This window comes from Hyla sarda, chromosome 7 (genome assembly GCF_029499605.1).
Source record: "Hyla sarda isolate aHylSar1 chromosome 7, aHylSar1.hap1, whole genome shotgun sequence".
In the NCBI taxonomy this organism is placed as follows: Eukaryota; Metazoa; Chordata; class Amphibia; order Anura; family Hylidae; genus Hyla; species Hyla sarda.
This window is the reverse complement of record NC_079195.1, coordinates 69,167,174-69,185,217: the sequence shown is the minus strand read 5'-3', so window position 1 is coordinate 69,185,217 and position 18,044 is coordinate 69,167,174. Positions and strand designations below refer to the sequence as shown.

The window sequence follows — 18,044 nt, the reverse complement described above, 5'->3', positions numbered from 1 at the left end:
TTCTGACTGTAAGATGTATATAGCTTATGGGAATAAAAGGGTCAGAAATAAAAGAATCCAACGTGGATGAATAAAAATGTTAAGGGGGCAATAGATGACAAAAATAAAGCATATTAACTACTAAAACAGTACAGCAGTGAAGAAGCATTAAAAAGCTATAGAGAAAAATGTAAAATATGTAAAAAACAGATAAAAGCTGCAAAAATAGTGGCAAAATAGAGTAAAACTAACCCCAAAATGTTCTCTAACTATATAAAAAGCAAAAAGGTCAAAAATGAAAATGTTGGCCCTTTAAAAAACAATAAAGAAGAAATTAGAGACGGGGATCAGGAAAAAGCAAATTGTATATTAAACAAATTGTTCTCCACTGTATTCACCGAGGAAAATGAAATGCCAGGTGAAATACTGCGAGAAGGTAAACTCCCCAATACAGGTCACCTGTCCAACCCAGGAAGAAGTACAGTGCCGCCAGGTCCAGATGGCATTCAACCCCGTGTTCTTAAGGAATTAAGTAATGTAATAGACAGACCCCTATTTATAATATTCAGGGACTCTATAGTAACAGGGACTGATCCCCAGGACTGGTGCATGGCAAATATGGTGCCAATATTTAAAAAGGGGTCAAAAGGTGACCCTGGGAATTATAGGCCTGTTAGTTTAATTTACGTTGTATGTAAATTGTTTGAGGGTTTTCTAAGAGATGCTATTTTTGAGTATCTTGATAAAACTAAATGTATGACCCCATATCAGAATGGCTTTATGAGTGATCGGTCCTGTCAAACTAACCTGATCAGCTTTTATGAGGAGGTGAGCTCCAGACTGGACCAGGGGGAAATCGCTGGAGGTCGTATATCTGGATTTTTCCAAAGCATTTGATACGTCGCCACATAAAAGGTTTGTGCATAAAATGAGCATGCTTGGACTGGGGGGGAAATGTGTGCAAGTGGGTAAGTAACTGGCTCAGTGATAGGAAACAGAGGGTGGTTATTAATGGTACTTATTAATGAGTCCTGTTCTATTTAATATATTTATTAATGACCTTGCAGAGGGGTTGAATAGTAAAGTAGCAATCTTTGCAGATGACCCTAAACTCTGTAAAGCGGTAAACACTATAGAGGACAGTGCACTGTTACAGATGGATCTGGATAGGTTGGAGGTTTGGGCTAGGAAGTGCCAGATGAGGTTCAACACTGATAAATGTAAGGTTATGAACATGGGGAAGAAAAATCCGGGCTGGGATTATGTATTAAATGGGAGAACACTTGGGACGACTGATGTGGAAAAGGACTTGGGAGTCTTAGTTAATAGTAAATTTAGCTGTAGTGACCAGTGTCGGGCAGCTGCCGAGGCAAATAAAATCATGGGGTGCATCAATAGGGGTATAGATGCCCATGACAAGGAAATAATTCTACCGCTGTACAAATCACTAGTCAGACCACACATAGAATACTGTGTACAGTACTGGGTACCAGTGTACAAGAAAGATATAGTGGAGCTGGAGAGGGTTCAAAGACGGGCACCCAGCGTAATACGGGGAATGGGAGGACTACAGTACCCAGAAAGATAATCAGAATTAGGGTTATTGAGTTTAAAAAAAACATGGTTTAGGGGCGACCTAATAGCTATATATAAATATATCAGGGGACCGTACAGAGATCTCTCCCATGATGTATTTATACCCAGGACTGTATCTATAACAAGGGGGCATCCTCCACGTTTAGAGGAAAGAAGGTTTCTACACCAGCACAGACGGGGTGATACTATGGAACTCTCATACTGCCATATTAGAAGTCGGGAAGGAATTTTTACCTCGAGTATGAGGGTTTTTTTGCCTTCCTGTGGATCAACTCAGTAGGGACTCATTAGGGTTATAGGTTAAACTTTATGGACTCTGGTCTTTTTTCAACCTTATGAACTATGTTACTAGACACTCTCATTCCAATTTATTATATTATTAATTTTACAACTACAAGTACATCTACCAGTAGTAGCAGTCACATTTTTATCCACCTGTCTCCAATATTGGCAGATCCTTGAGACTGTCTCCAATTGAATTTTTAGTCAAAATAATTTTTTCAAGACAATGTACCTTATTGTACTTGAGTAAATAAACTACACTCAACCCTATTACTGCATATGGAAGACTACATTGGTTTTCCCAGTTAATAAAATGATGGCATATTGCTAGGATCCCAAAATTATTTTGTAAAAGTTAAAAGGGTGGAGTAGAGCTACCTACCCTCGGAACTGTCCCTTGCACTGCAGATCGCTCTGCCATATGGCTGTGCAGCCGACCACATTTAGTGAAGCACCAGCTCTACGATACCTACATTCTCACATTCCCCCTACATCTGTGGGGTCCCAGAGCTCTGACCCCCACCACTCAAAGTGATGCCCTATCCTAATGATTTGCCAATTTAATAGGCTATTGTAAGTCTATTATTCAACATTCTTTTAATCATTTGCTCCTGTGCATCTAAAATAAAAGCAATGCTACTCATAGTCCTATAGTTTTGTGTTTACAGCTCCTATGCATATCTTTGTGTTGCCTTAGTAACAGACTTCAATCAAACTCTGTGTTGTCTGATTCTGTAGTCATACTCTCTTCCACATGGCACCAGCCTCTCTCCTGTATGTTAGCCTTCATGTGTTTTGGATCAATACAGGATAACCCACACACACATATAGATTAAATGTTTGAATAATTAATATTAACATACCCTCCTCCACTGATTATGTAAGAATCGGTGACAACAAATCGACAGACATCTTCCTGATGACCCAAGAACACAGCAAAGGGTCTTTTGTGAAGTCCGTCGCCATTATCACGTAGCTGGTGTGCTCTGATTTCTTCAGCCTGAGTAAAATATAACACGTCCCCATCTACTTGCAACCAGGGCATTAAACTAAAAGAAATGAGAGAAAAGTATAATGATACACTGAAAGTTCTGAGAAAGACAAGGAAAAGTAATAAAAAGAAACAGGAAAAGGTTTTGGATTTACTCTATTTTAATTTTACAAATAGAAAATAATATGTAAAGCATGTGGCCAGTTTTATTCAGGAGATCAGTAAAGGTAAAGGTCCCTTCAGCATTTCTTTGGCACAGCAGCGATCCTGGACAGTGAATCGGAAGCTAAAACTTAACTTTAATTAAAGCCTGTTGAAAGGTGGTACACCAAAAAACTAAATATTAAGGGTATGAAACACAGAAGATCACACAACAAACATAATTCAAAAAGATGAGCTCAAATAAGAGTAGAAACCATTATGCACAGGGACACAGTGAAAATAGGAATAACAACAACAACCACCACCATGCATGAGTCAGTGGCAACAAGGATAACCAACTAATACAGTGACCCCCTCAACTTACAATGGCCTCAACATACAATAGTTTCACCACACAATGGTCTTTTCTGGACCATTGCAACTTGAAACCAGACTCCACATATAATGTTACGGACAGACCAGATCTGTGAAACGTGTCAATGGCTGGAAGAACTGACCAATCAGAATGGGCAATTCACTGGTAAAACCCCTGTATTACTGAAGCGCATGCACTGACTGGCTGGCTGGTAGCGCCTCCCTACAGTACAGGGAGGAACTACATGTTCTGTGCTTCTCTTTACCTGTGCCACAGTTAGCTCCAGGTACGGGCGACTCCATGTTACTTTTTTAGGACACCGTGTGTTCTGTACAGGACCCTGAAGAAGCTCCTGTCCTCTACATAGACAGTGATTTACAGCTCCCCGCAGATCTTTCTTACTTTTATATGTAAGGATTTGCTTTATCTGTATTAATTCTCTACTTATTTTTCTTTAAGCCTTTTTCCTATTTTTGGATGACATTTTGGTGGCTTCAGAACCAATTACAAGGTTTCCATAGAGTTCTGGTCTCAACATACAATGGTCGGCCTGGACCCAATTAATATTGTAACTTGAGGGACCACTGTAGTCTCTGCAAAATACTACAAAGTCTTACAAAGTCCCAGTGTGCTAGTATGAAGGCAGACCACGATTTTCAGTCCAAGCCAAAAGTTGGATGCACTCGGAAAATGACGCGACCGTAGTCACTATGTGAGCACATTCAGGTCATTGGATCGAATGAGACCCGTGCTGATCCAATCACAGATACTTCCTCCCACACTCCAAAACATACTGATAAGCGAATTTGGATTGTGAGTCCCAATGGGGACTGGTACCAATTTTAGTGTACAGTACTGCAGAATTAATTATTATAGTAAGTAGCACTGTAAATAGCATTCTATGAAACTACACTGGCACTATATGGGGAGCACTGTAATCCATGCCTTAGAGCAGTGGTCTTCAACCTGCGGACCTCCAGATGTTGCAAAACTACAACTCCCAGCATGCCCGGACAGCCAACGGCTGTCCGGGCATACTGGGAGTTGTAGTTTTGCAACATCTGGAGGTCCGCAGGTTGAAGACCACTGCCTTAGAGCATCCATTCTGAAGAAGACTGAAATTTACATTATTACATTTCGGGACTGATATTAAGTTTTTATTCTGGGACTGAGATGAAGTTCTTGCTTCAAAAAGAGGTTCTGCAGCAGCTGTGGTTTACATGATAAGGAATAACGCAATCCCTACAATAATTTGTCACTTCCCATTCCCCATCCTGCATCAGCCCGCTGATCATATCACTTCTTATATTCTTAATTTATAGCAGGGAATACACTATCCAATTTATAACAACCAATGAGGACAAAGTACCACAACATTTTAACAGGTTATGTTTTGGCTGAATGTTTGATTTTAATCCCAAGAGTTGTGAAACCACAAATCCTGCTCCTACTGCGCAGGACAATGGTTTGGGTAAAGGAGCGCAGGTGAATAAATACCACAAACCACAAAGATGTTTTTAATCCTCCTCCTCCTTTGGAATTGGTTATAGCATTCTTCGGCTTCTAGCATTTCTAAACTATGTACCACAGCGCGGCATAGATGTCAGAGGAAGAGAAAGCAGAACAAGGGGACAAGCAGAGCTTAAAGGGGTACTCCGGTGAAAACCTTTTTTTCTTTTAAATCAACTGGTGGCAGAAAGTTAAACATATTTCTAAATTACTTCTATTAAAAAATCTTAATCCTTCCAGTACTTATTAGCTGCTGAATGCTACAGAGGAAATTCCTTTCTTTTTGGAACACTGATGACATCCCGAACACAGTGCTCTCTGCTGACATCTCTGTCCATTTTAGCAACCATGCATAGCAGATGTATGCTAAGGGCAGCATGGTGGCTCAGTGGTTAACACTGCTGCCTTGCAGTGCTGGGGACTTGGGTTCAAATCCCACTAAGGACAACAATAAATAAAGCATTATTATTATTATTATAATAACGTCAGCAGAGAGAACTGTGCTCGTAATGTCATCAGAGAGCGTTCCAAAAAGAAAATAATTTAATCTGTAGTATTCAGCAGCTAATAAGTACAGGAAGGATTACGATTTTTTAATAGAAGTAATTTATAAATATGTTTAACTTTCTGCCACCAGTTGATTTAAAAGAAAAAGTAGTACCCCTTTAACCCCTTAAAGACCAAGGGCGTACAGGTACGCCTTTGCTCCCTGGTACTTAATGGGGTATTCCGCCCCTAGACATCTTATCCCCTATCCAAAGGATAGGGGATAAGATGTCAGATCGCTGCGGTCCCGCTGCTGGGGACCCCTGGGATCCCCGCTGCGGCACCGCGCTATCATTACAGCACAGAGCGAGTTCGCTCTGCACGTAATGAGGAGCGGTACAGGGGCCGGAGCATCGTTACGTCACGGCTCCGCCCCTCGTGATCTCACGGCCAGCCCCTTTCAATTCAAGTCCATAGACTTGCATTAAGGGGACGGGCCGTGATGTCACGAGGAGCGGCGCCATGACGTCACGCTGCTCCGTCCTCCGTATCGCCCGTCAGTACGCACTGTGCTGTAATGATAGCGCGGTGCCGCAGCGGGGATCCCGGAGGTCCCCAGCAGCGGGACCGCGGCGATCTGACATCTTATCCCCTATCCTTTGGATAGGGGATAAGATGTCTAGGGGCGGAATACCCCTTTAAGGACCAAGGGCGTAACTGTACACCCGTGGGAATTTCGGTCCCTGCCGCGGACCGGGCGGGGAACGGACCGGGGTGACTGCTGATATCGATCAGCAGGCCCCCCGGGCCAATGCCCAGGGGGGTCATTAGACCCCCCCATGTAGGCGATCGCCGAAAATCGCATGTGAATTCACACTTTTTTCGGCTATTACGGTGATGCGGGATACACCCCCTATCACCCTCTGTATTATGGGGAGGTGGCGATTTCGTCACCCCCCCCCCCCCCCCCCCCCAGGATCGCTGCTATTGGCCGGACCATAGCAGCCGGCAGGGGAGGGGTTAACGGCCCCTTCTCGCGGCTCTGCTTGCTCCCTGAGTTCATTCAGCAGCCAGAGCTGCGAGAAGGAGCCAGGGACCCCCCCTCTGTGAAGATCGGAGCAAGCACAGGGACAGGTAGGGTTAACCAGTAAAATAAAGTAAAAAAAAAAAAATTTAAAAAAGTTAAACATTTCCCCCCCCCCCCCGACCCCCTAATAGGACCTAAAGGGTCTGCCGCAATTTTTTTAGTGTGACCCGGGCCCTATTAGGGATTTAGGGCGCTGCATTTGGCCATTTATTATTATTTTTTTTGGCCGCAGCGCTTTTCCCCCCCCCCCCATACAGTTAGTTACACCAATCACACACACTACATACTCAGTCCCCCCCCCCCCCCCCCACACACACACCCGCCACCTCCGCCACCAACCCCCAACCCCGTAGAAAAAAGGCGATGGCTCGCCAGGCATTTTCGGCAGCGGAGGCATACGCTTTTCTTGCCTCCGAATCTGTCAGTGAGGACGATGAAGATCCAACATTCCTGTGTTCTTCATCGTCCTCCTCATCATCTAGTACTGATGATGAGCCCCCTGTACGGCGGCAGAGATGCCGCCAGGCGAGGCCACGCACCCCCCATGATAGTGGCCCAGTGGCCGGCACTAGTGCGAGTGGTGATGCTGCTCATACTAGGAATCCGACCCCCCCAGACAAGTTTATCGGAGCCCCCTTCCAGTGAACCTGTCTGGAGACCCTCAGAGGCTTATCAGCCACGGGTTCCGGAGTTTGTTGGCAACTCCAGAATCCGGATTGACAACTCTGGATTCACTGAAATTGACTTTTTCAGTTATTTTTTCAGTGACAGTTTTGTCAATCACATGGTGGAGCAGACAGATCTGTATGCCAGGCAGTTCATCGCCCACCACCCTGATTCTGTTTTGGCCAGGCCCAATGAATGGTACGCCATTGATGCAGCAGAGATGAGGACATTTTGGGGCCTCTTGCTGCATATGGGCCTAGTCAAAAAACCAAGTGTCAGACAGTACTGGAGCGGGGACATCCTCTACCAGACCCCGCTTTACAGTATGGTCATGGCACGGAGGCGGTTCGAGGCCATTCGGAAATGCCTGCATTATGCAGATAATGCGGCATGTCCGCCCCGAGGTGATCCCGCCCATGACCGGCTTTGAGGCCGGTCATCGATCACTTTGGGGCCAAATTTTTGGAGGCCTACGTACCCCTCAGGGAGCTCTCGGTTGATGAGTCTCTTATCAGTTTTAAGGGGAGACTCATCTTCCGCCAGTATATTCCCTCGAAGCGGGCGTGGTATGGCGTGAAGCTCTATAAACTTTGTGAGAGTACCTCCGGGTACACTCTCAAGTTTAGAGTGTATGAGGGACGAGATTCCCGTATTGAACCCCCAGATTGTTCCCCCACTCTGGGTGTTAGCGGGAAAATCGTTTGGGAGCTTGTGCACCCTTTGCTGGATAAGGGTTACCACGTGTACGTGGACAACTTTTATACCAGCATCCCTCTGTTCACATCCCTTGCCGCCAGATCCACGTTCGCTTGTGGGACCGTGCGGAAAAACCAGAGGCGCCTCCCTCTAAATTTTCTGCAGACACCTATGCCCAAGGGTGAGTCCCGTGCCCTTACCCATGAAAACCTGTTGCTGGTCAGGTATGAGGATAAGAGGGATGTCCTTATGCTGACCACTATTCATGGTAATGGCAGCTCACCTGTCCCTGTGCGAGGTACCACAACACCGGTCCTCAAGCCCGATTGTATTATGGACTACAATCGGTATATGGGGGGAGTTGATCTTTCTGATCAAGTCCTCAAGCCATATATGGCCATGCGGAAAACACGGGTATGGTACAAAAAAGTTGCGGTCTACTTGGTACAGGTTGCCATGTACAACGCTTTTGTACTGTCCCAGTATGCTGGCAACACAGGGACATTCCACCAGTTCCAAGAAGAAGTCCTAAAGGTCCTGATCTTTGGCAACCGGGAAAGAGCAGCAGGACTTCCCAAGGAACTGGAGTTATAGGTGCCAGGATCGTCCCAGGCCAACACTTTCCAGGTGAGGTCCCCCAAACTGGAAAGAAGGGACAATCCCAGAAAAAAATGCAGAGTGTGTAACAGGAGGGGGATTCGGAAGGACACCACCACTCAATGTGACACTTGCCCCGATCATCCGGGCCTCTGCATTAAAAACTGCTTCAGGGAGTATCACACTTCCATGCAGTACTAAATTTTCCCTTTTCATTTAAATTTTCCATAATTTTACCCCAATGTACCATGTCCAGAGTACATTCCAAATTTTAACACCATAAAACCACTAAATTGCCCAAAAAAAACTCATCTAAAAAAAAAATGATGAGACCTCTGGGGGTATTTTTTTCTCTGGGTCATGTGACCCATGACCCAGAGAAAAAAATACCCCCAGAGGTCTCATCATTTTTTATTTTTTAAGATGAGTATTTTTGGGCAATTTAGTGGTTTTATGGTGTTAAAATTTGGAATGTACTCTGGACATGGTACATTGGGGTAAAATTATGGAAAAGGAGTCACTATCATCGGGGACTTTTTTTGTTGCCTAAAATGCGCAGTGCTCTCTCTCCACCTGAGCGGGGTGCGCATTTGAGGCAAAAGGTTAGGGACGGCCACACACGTCACATTCCCAGAATGATGATTCAGAGCATAGGGTTTGGGGCGGGCATATTTTTTAGTTTTGGCTATGCTCTGGGTCATTATTCTGGGAACATAACCTGTTTTATAATTTTATGTCCCACTGTACCCCATTTTAGTTATTTAGTAACCCCAGTTATTTACCCCATGTAATGCCCCTTGAGGCGGGGTCCCACTGTTCTGGCTCCATAGGCCGCAACGCAGAAGCTCAAGGCCCCTGAATGCGACCTGCTCCTGTCGGACCAGTGTGCAAGCTGTTTACGCCCAGACTTGAGGTATGTCCTTACTCCAAAGAAATGTATTTACAAACTTACGGTGACATTTTCTCCTTTTACCACTTGTGAAAATGAAAAATTTGGGGTAACCCCAGCATTTTAGTGTAAAAAATCAAATTTTTCATTTTCACATCCCACTTCATGAATATTTATCAAACACCTGTGGGGTGTGAAGACTCACTGTACCACTTGTTATGTTCCTTGAGGGATGTAGTTTCCGAAATAGTATGCCATGTGTTTTTTTGTTTTTTTTTTTGCTGTCCTGGCACCATAGGGGCTTCCTAAATGTGACATGTCCCCCGAGCAAAATTTGCTCTCAAAAAGCCAAATATGACTCCTCTTCTGAGCATTGTAGTTCGCCCGTAGTGCACTACAGGTCAACTTATGGGGTACCTCCATACTCAGAAGAGATTGGGTTACAAATTTTGGGGGGTATTTTCTGCTATTAACCGTTGCAAAAATGTGAAATTTGGGGGGAAACACATTTTAGTGAAAAAAATATATTTTTTTTTTACATATGCAAAAGTCATGAAACCCCTGTGGGGTATTAAGGCTCACTTTATTCCTTGTTACGTTCCTCAAGGGGTCTAGTTTCCAAAATGGTATGCCATGTGTTTTTTTTTGCTGTTCTGGCACCATAGGGGTTCCTAAATGCAACATGCCCCCCAAAAACCATTTCAGAAAAACGCACTCTCCAAAATCCCCTTGTCGCTCCTTCCCTTCTGAGCCCTCTACTGCGCCCGCCGAACAATTTACATAGACATATGAGGTATGTGCTTACTCGAGAGAAATTGGGCTACAAATACAAGTATAAATTTTCTCCTTTTACCCCTTGTAAAAATTCACAAATTGGGTCTACAAGAACATGCAAGTGTAAAAAATGAAGATTTTGAATTTTCTCCTTCACTTTGCTGCTATTCCTGAGAAACACCTGAAGGGTTAACACACTTACTGAATGTCATTTTGAATACTTTGGGGGGTGTAGTTTTTATAATGGGGTCATTTATGGGGTATTTCTAATATGAAGACCCTTCAAATCCACTTCAAACCTGAACTGGTCCCTGAAAAATAGTGAGTTTGAAAATTTTGTGGAAAATTGCTGCTGAACTTTGAAGCCCTCTGGTGTCTTCGAAAAGTAAAAACTTGTTAATTTTTATGATGCAAACATAAAGTAGACATATTGGAAATGTGAATAAAAAAAATTATTTGGAATATCCATTTTCCTTACGAGCAGAGAGCTTCAAAGTTAGAAACAAGCAAAATTTTAAATTTTTTCATCAAGTTACCACAAACATTTACCACCATGTTTAAGTAGAATATGTCACGAAAAAACTATCTCAGAATCAGAATGATAAGTAAAAGCATTCCAGAGTTATTAATGTTTAAATTGACAGTGGTCAGATGTTCAAAAAACGCTCTGGTCCTAAGGTGTAAAATGGCCTGGTCCTTAAGGGGTTAAAGCTGCACTATAGGTCCTATGTATATACTTCTTATCTATGAGAATGCATGGAAATTAACGTCAGGGCCTTTAGCACTGAGCATGAGAACCCAATGAGGTGATCAGCAGATTGTACAGTATTGGGTTCCTCTCCTGGCACCCACAGCACACAGTTCATTTTGCAAGACACCACAGACAGAAATTTTGTATTACATGGCGACCATTCAGAAGAACAGGCATCTACTCCAAGTAATATAAGAATAGCTCGAATCTGCCAGAAGACTCACCATTCCGACTCACAGCACGGGGTCTCAAGCATTAATATACCCAAAGGGGGGAATTCACCTTTAGCGTAGATTATCGTGCAACACAAAATTCGCTGGGCAAGTGTCTGGTTTTCTCAGTTGCTGCCTAAAAATCTATTGTTTTGCAAATGTCACTTTGTAAAGTTGCGCAAATGACAGAAAGCCCATGTATAGTGCAATAAAGGATGAAAAAGCTCTCACACATGCCTACGCCACGGGGGCCACTGGAGTACATTTGGGCAAAAATAATATTTGCAAAAGTGATAAATTTAGGACACCAACCAGTACGTCTGCTAACCCAGTGTTTCCCAACCAGGGTGCCTCCAGCTATTGCTACAGCCTTTGGCTGTCCGGGCCTGCTGGGAGTTGTAGTTTTGCAACAGCTGGAGGCACCCTGGTCGGGAAACACTGTGATAACCACACATCCTGGAAGAGCACATAAAAAAATGACAAAAGCCAGCACAGACCAGATTAAAATGGAGTGAAGCAAATGAAGCAAAATGAATAGTTTTTTCACAGATCAATGCGCAAAATATAAATAAATACACAGCGCACACATTTTATCAGGTGCACGCCAGTTGATAAATTCCCCCCAAAGTGTGTGTTTACGCAGCATATTTTTGTATTTTCTCTAGGAAATAGGCATTCTAGACCACAATTTTGGACAGAGTAGCCATCGGCATCCTTCATCTCTGATGCTCACGTCCTGGCCTCATTTCAATTATTCACATTGTGGCCCCCCTTGTTCAGCATGCATTATGCACCAAAATAGGTAAAGAAAAAGTATGTGTGAACATGGCCTTCTAAGGAATATACAGATGTTGTCTTCATGAGGTCAGCAACCTTTGCCTGTACTTTTTGTGCGCTCCTACTGCTACGTGCGTCATTTTCAAATGTAAATGACAATCCATATGGCCATCAGAATCCTGAAGGGTAAATCTGCCTAAACTGCCATAAGGAAGTAGATGAATTTTAAGCAAGGAAATCCCTTAGTAACAAATCCAATTTGGGCCTCTGTGCCTAAACGGTTTTCTTCGTTTTTCTTTGCCACATTATAAGAGCTATACATTTTTCAATTTTTGTTCTGTAAACATAGCCATATATTATTAGGACTAGTTTTTTGAGGGAAAAGTTACCGTACATACTCGAGTATAAGCCGACCCGAATATAAGCCGAGGCCCCTAATTCCACCCCAAAAACCCAGGAAAAGTTATTGACTCGACTATAACCCTAGGGTAGGAAATACATCATCCCCCCCCACCATGTCATCATCCAAACCCCTGTCATCATCCCCCCCCCTTCATCATCACCGCCTGTCAATCCCTTCATCAGTGGTCTTCAACCTGCGGACCTCCAGAAGTTGCAAAACTACAACTCCCAGCATGCCCGGACAGCCATCGGCGGTTGAAGACCACTGTGGCCTTCGTCATCATCCAGACACCCCCTTTAGTTTTCTACTCACCTCCCCTCAGTGGGAAGGAAGGGTGAGCTGGTCTGGGCCACCTATGCTGCAGGGACCGTCCAGTGGGGAGTGTTAGTCGTTCCGGGTTGTCCATTTTCACCAGGAGGCCCTCTTCTCCGGGCCCGGCCCCAGACTAGTGACGTTGCCTTGATGGCGACGCACAGGAACATTCATTCACGTCCCTGTGCGTCATCGTCAAGGCAACGCCACTAGTCCGGGGCAGGCCTGGAGCGCGGAGAAGAGGGCCCCCCGGGTGAAAATGGACAACCTGGAACGACTAACCCTTCCCACCGGACAGTCCCTGCAGCATAGATGGCCCGGAACAGCTCACCCTTCCTTTCCACCGAGGGGAGGTGAGTAGAAAACTAAAGAGGGGGGTCTGGATGATGACGAAGGCCGCAGTGGTCTTCAACCTGCGGACCTCCAGATGTTTCAAATCTACAACTCCCAGCATGCCCGGACAGCTGTTGGCTGTCCGGGCATGCTGGGTGTTGTAGTTTTGCAACATCTGGAGGTCCGCAGGTTGAAGACCACTGAGAAGGGATTGACAGGCGCAGAGTTCACTCGAGTATAAGCCGAGGGGGACGTTTTCAGCATGAAAAATCGTGCTGAAAAACTCAGCTTATACTCGAGTATATACGGTATACTTTTTTAAGAGCACCATACATCTTTTTGATCACATTTTATTGGACGTGAGTTTAAAAATTATGCCACTCACCTTGTGGTACAAAAACAAAAAATAATTGCATTATCTGGGTTAGTACGATTACAGTGCTACCAAAGACCAGAGTTATACATTTTTTGCTACTTTGGCACAATAGAATCACTTTTTTAGCTCTTGACCGAGCTCGTTTGGCTTGTTTTTCGTAGATAGACTTGTAGGTTTAATTGAATAAATAGCGATCAAACGGTTTATAAAAGTACCTGAAAATCATACCAGTTTTTTGTGAGACAGATTAACAAAATAAAACCATTTATTTTTTATTTTTCCACAGCGGTGAAGATAAATAATACTTACATTATTTGGGTCAAGGGGATAAAAAATATTTATATGTTTTTCTAATTATTTAATGTATTTAACAAGAAAAAAAAAAGGGTCTGTATGCAGGAATATACATGTCAGGCCTTGAGCTGGCCCTGTTGCAATGCTTACCCAATGGCATTGTAGATCGTGTCGCTGGGCTGCCAATGGGGTGACAGAGCCCCTCAAATCCCTTTCATACTGTGGTTATAATTTTACCACCGCATTTAAGGGGTTAAACTGCCAGCATTAGAAGTCTTGGCAGTTAAAGGGGTACTCCGCTGCTCAGCATTTGGAACAAACTGTTCTGAACGCTGGAGCCGGCGCCGGGAGCTCATGAAGTCATAGCCCTGCCGGCTGTCACGCCCCCTCCCATAGACTTGCATGATGAGGCGTCATGAGGGGGCGGGACTATGATGTCATGAGCTACCGACGCCGGTTCCAGCATTTGGAACAGTTTTTTCCAAACGTTTAGCAGGGGAGTACCCCTTTAAGAGTGGGAGCCCAGCTGTGACACTTGACACTGTGATGTTAAAAGATACATTATAACTTGTAATAAGTGAGTAGACCCTCTTTGGCACTTAATTTATTTCTAATGGGGGTGCACTAAGACACTCCTATTGAAATAAATTGAGCATGCAATACGAGCTCTCTCTGAGAGGGGAGCAGTTATGGACATTGCATGGGGGTCCTAGCGATGGGAGCCCCATCGTCAGTCTCTAAACCCCCAGACTGGGAATAGTGGATTTGTTGTGTTTCACTGGAACCCCCCTTTAACATAAGAAAAACTCAAGGGTGTATATTTACTAATGATTTTCTTAATTTAAATAGACGTGATCATTAATTCTTAGTTTAGCAGAGCAAATGGCGAACAATTCCTTAAAGTCACCGCCCTTTATATTCATTAGTGACTGGTGAATAAGCGTTCAGATTGAAGGATATTCAGGTCACTACAAAAGGAGTGTTTAGGATCACGCTTCTAACATATGAGTCACCACAATTGTATCACGGGACAGTAATTAAACAAGAAATGTAAAAGAATCGAACAATAAAGGAACTATTCCCATATGTAAGCATCTTCTACATCCAGCTTGGATCGCATCTATTCAATGACCAGAATGATTAATAAAGTCTGTATTTCATGGCAGGAAATGAGATATTGTAATGTTCCCCGTGTGGTGGGGCTCAGGCACTGGTCACCCTTCAGGCATTCCTACAGTTAATGCCAGGCGTCTAGATTCTCAATGACAGGAGAGTCGGTTTCCAGCGAACTCTGTCATCACTAACAGATGATTATGAAGCCGCAGCGGCAGAAGCAGGAGATGTTTTATGGGACAGGAGTTCCTGCTCACACACATTCATCTTTGCTTCTCTGCTTACAGAGCAGCAGGTACAAAGGGACCAGCTCCACAAGCCTTTGTATTATAACCCCCCCCCCCTTTTTTTTTTTTTTTTTTTTTTTTTTTTGTGCATCGTATATCACTAAAGTCAATACACAGAAGTATAGATTGTGTTTAGTGCCGCCTTATACTTATCTGCAAAACTTATTTATCTTTTTATTTCTCATTATGCATCCTTTATTCAGAGAAGTCACCCACCTCCTCAGCACCTGAACACGTTTCAAAGGGAATAACTACAAATGCCTCTGATGTCAACGAAGCTCTCCGATCATGGAAATGGGGATTGTGCCTATATATCAATGCTGTGTGTAAATATGGCTCCCTACGGAGATCAACTTAACATTAAAACTGATTTATTTAGGACATTAATCCACAGAAAATAAGCCTTAAAAGTACATTGCCATCAACAGGAAGATCTGATTAAAACTGGCTGACAGACGGGGCATATTATAAAACATAAGCAGAGGTGTAAGTACTTACAGGGGTACTCCGCTGCTCAGTGTTTGGAACAAACGCTGGAGCCGGCAGCTTGTGACGTCATAGCCCAGCCCCATCATGACATCATGCCCCACCCCCTCAATACATGTCTATGGGAGGGGGCGTGACGGCCAGCTCCAGCGTTCACAACAGTTTGTTCCAAACGCTGAGCAGCGGAGTACCCCTTTAACATCACTAAAGTGTTAGAAATTTCGGCAGCCCTTTGCTTTTTACATACTTATGTCATAGAAGGGGGGGAGGGTTCCACTCAGGAGCCCCCTTTTCTATGAGCCAACATGTTAAGTTTACAACGTGCAGTGGAATTCTCTTTGGCAGCCTATTCCACCCATTGTCAAATGTAATACTACAGTTCACCTTCAGTGCAACTCCAGATGATCAAAAAATGATTCATAATTAAAGAAGTATTCCAGCCTATAACACTGATAGTAAGTGTCTATACCAGGGGGGTCTAATCGAGGTATCCTTGTGACTTTAGGAACAGGGTCCCAAGTATCCTGTTATAATACAGCAGCAATCACATGAGCACCACTGCTACATTCAGGGTCCATGGGACCTGTCGGAGATAGCCAAGTACAGCACTATCCAGCTGCCCTAGTCAATTAATTAAGCAGTGGTGCGCACACACACACGTGACTTTAAGTTACCCCATTAAAGGGTCTTCCAATTACATAAGGTGATGGTATATTGTCAGGAGAGATCTGACCTCTAGGTATATTATCAGTGGAGATCTGACCTCTAGGATACCCATGAACTAAAAATGGCAAGGAAGCATCTATAGGTGCCTGCAAAACTAGGTGATGGGAAAAGAATGCATAGCTACACCAGTGCCCTGTCCTATTCATTCTCACGATCAGTGGGGGTCCCAGAGATCGGACCCCCAAAAATCATAAAGTGATGACATATACTAGTAATATGCCATAACTTAAAGGGGTACTCCGCCCCTAGACATCTTATCCCCTATCCAAAGGATAGGGGATAAGATGTCTCATCGCGGGGGTCCCGCCGCTTGGAACCCCTGCGATCTCTCCTTCAGCACCCCCTGTCATCTGCTGCACAGTGCGAACTTCGCTCCGTGCCTGATGACGGGCGATACAGGGGCCAGAGTATCGTGACATCACGGCCCACCCCCTCAATACAAGTCTGTGGGTGTGATGGTTGCCATGCACCCTCCCATAGACTTGCATTGAGGGACGGCCGGGACCCGCGGCCAATGCAGGACATCACCGATCGGTGAAATTGCGGCATCCCGAACAGCTTACAGGACACCGGGAGGGACCTTACATGCCTCCTCTGTGTCCGATCGGTGAATGACTGCTCCGTGCCGGGATCCCCTGCATGGCCAGCGCTCTCCGTTGTCATCACGTCATTGCGCGCGCCGTCACGCCATCGAATAGGAGTAGCGTGCGTAGCGACGTGATGGCGTGAGTATAACCTCCAATACCAGTGGTCTTCAACCTGCGGACCTCCAGATATTGCAAAACTACAACTCTTGGCATGCCCGGACAGCCAACGGCTGTTCGGGCATGCTGGGAGTTGTAGTTTTGCAACATCTGGAGGTCCGCAGGTTGAAGATCACTGTCCTATACTTAACATTGTATTTGGTTCAGAATCTTTTTTTTCTTGATTTTTCTCCTTTAACCCCTTAAGGACTCAGCCCATTTTGGCCTTAAGGACTCAGACAATTTAATTTTTACGTTTTCATTTTTTCCTCCTCGCCTTCTAAAAATCATAACTCTTTTATATTTTCATCCACAGACTAGTATGAGGGCTTGTTTTTTGCGCGACCAGTTGTCCTTTGTAATGACATCACTCATTATATCATAAAATGTATGGCGCAACCAAAAAACACTATTTTTGTGGGGAAATTAAAATGAAAAACGCAATTTTGCTAATTTTGGAAGGTTTTGTTTTCACGCCGTACAATTTATGGTAAAAGTGACGTGTGTTCTTTATTCTGAGGGTCAATACGATTAAAATGATACCCATTATTATATACTTTTATATTATTGTTGCGCTTAAAAAAAATCACAAACTTTTTAACCAAATTAGTACGTTTATAATCCCTTTATTTTGATGACCTCTAGCTTTTTTATTTTTCCGTATAAGTGGCGGTATGGGGGCTCATTTTTTGCACCATGATCTGTACTTTTTTTGATACCACATTTGCATATAAAAAACTTTTAATACATTTTTTATAATTTTTTTTTTAATAAAATGTATTAAAAAAGTAGGAATTTTGGACTTTTTTAATTTTTTTTCGTTCACGCCGTTCACCGTACAGGATCATTAACATTTTATTTTAATAGTTCGGACATTTACGCACGCGGCGATACCAAATATGTCTATAAAAAATGTTTTTTACGCTTTTTGGGGGTAAAATAGGAAAAAACAGACGTTTTACTTTTTTATTGGGGGAGGGGATTTTTCCCTTTTTTTTTACTTTTACTTTTACATTTTTTTACATTTTTTTTTACACTTGAATAGTCCCCATAGGGGACTATTCATAGCAATACCATGATTGCTAATACTGATCTGTTCTATGTATAGGACATAGAACAGATCAGTGTTTTCGGTGATCTTCTGCTCTGGTCTGCTCGATCA

General features: G+C 43.7%; 1 protein-coding gene across 1 annotated transcript in view; it reads right to left on the bottom strand.

Annotated features, from left to right (window-relative positions):
• The window catches only part of FBXW4 (F-box and WD repeat domain containing 4), a 225,608-nt gene that overhangs the window by 152,155 nt on the left and 55,409 nt on the right, over window positions 1-18,044 (bottom strand). Inside the window, exon 3 of the mRNA XM_056529496.1 lies at window positions 2,721-2,906. Coding sequence (XP_056385471.1) covers window positions 2,721-2,906 — 186 coding nt within the window. The remainder of the gene's footprint in view (window positions 1-2,720; window positions 2,907-18,044) is intronic.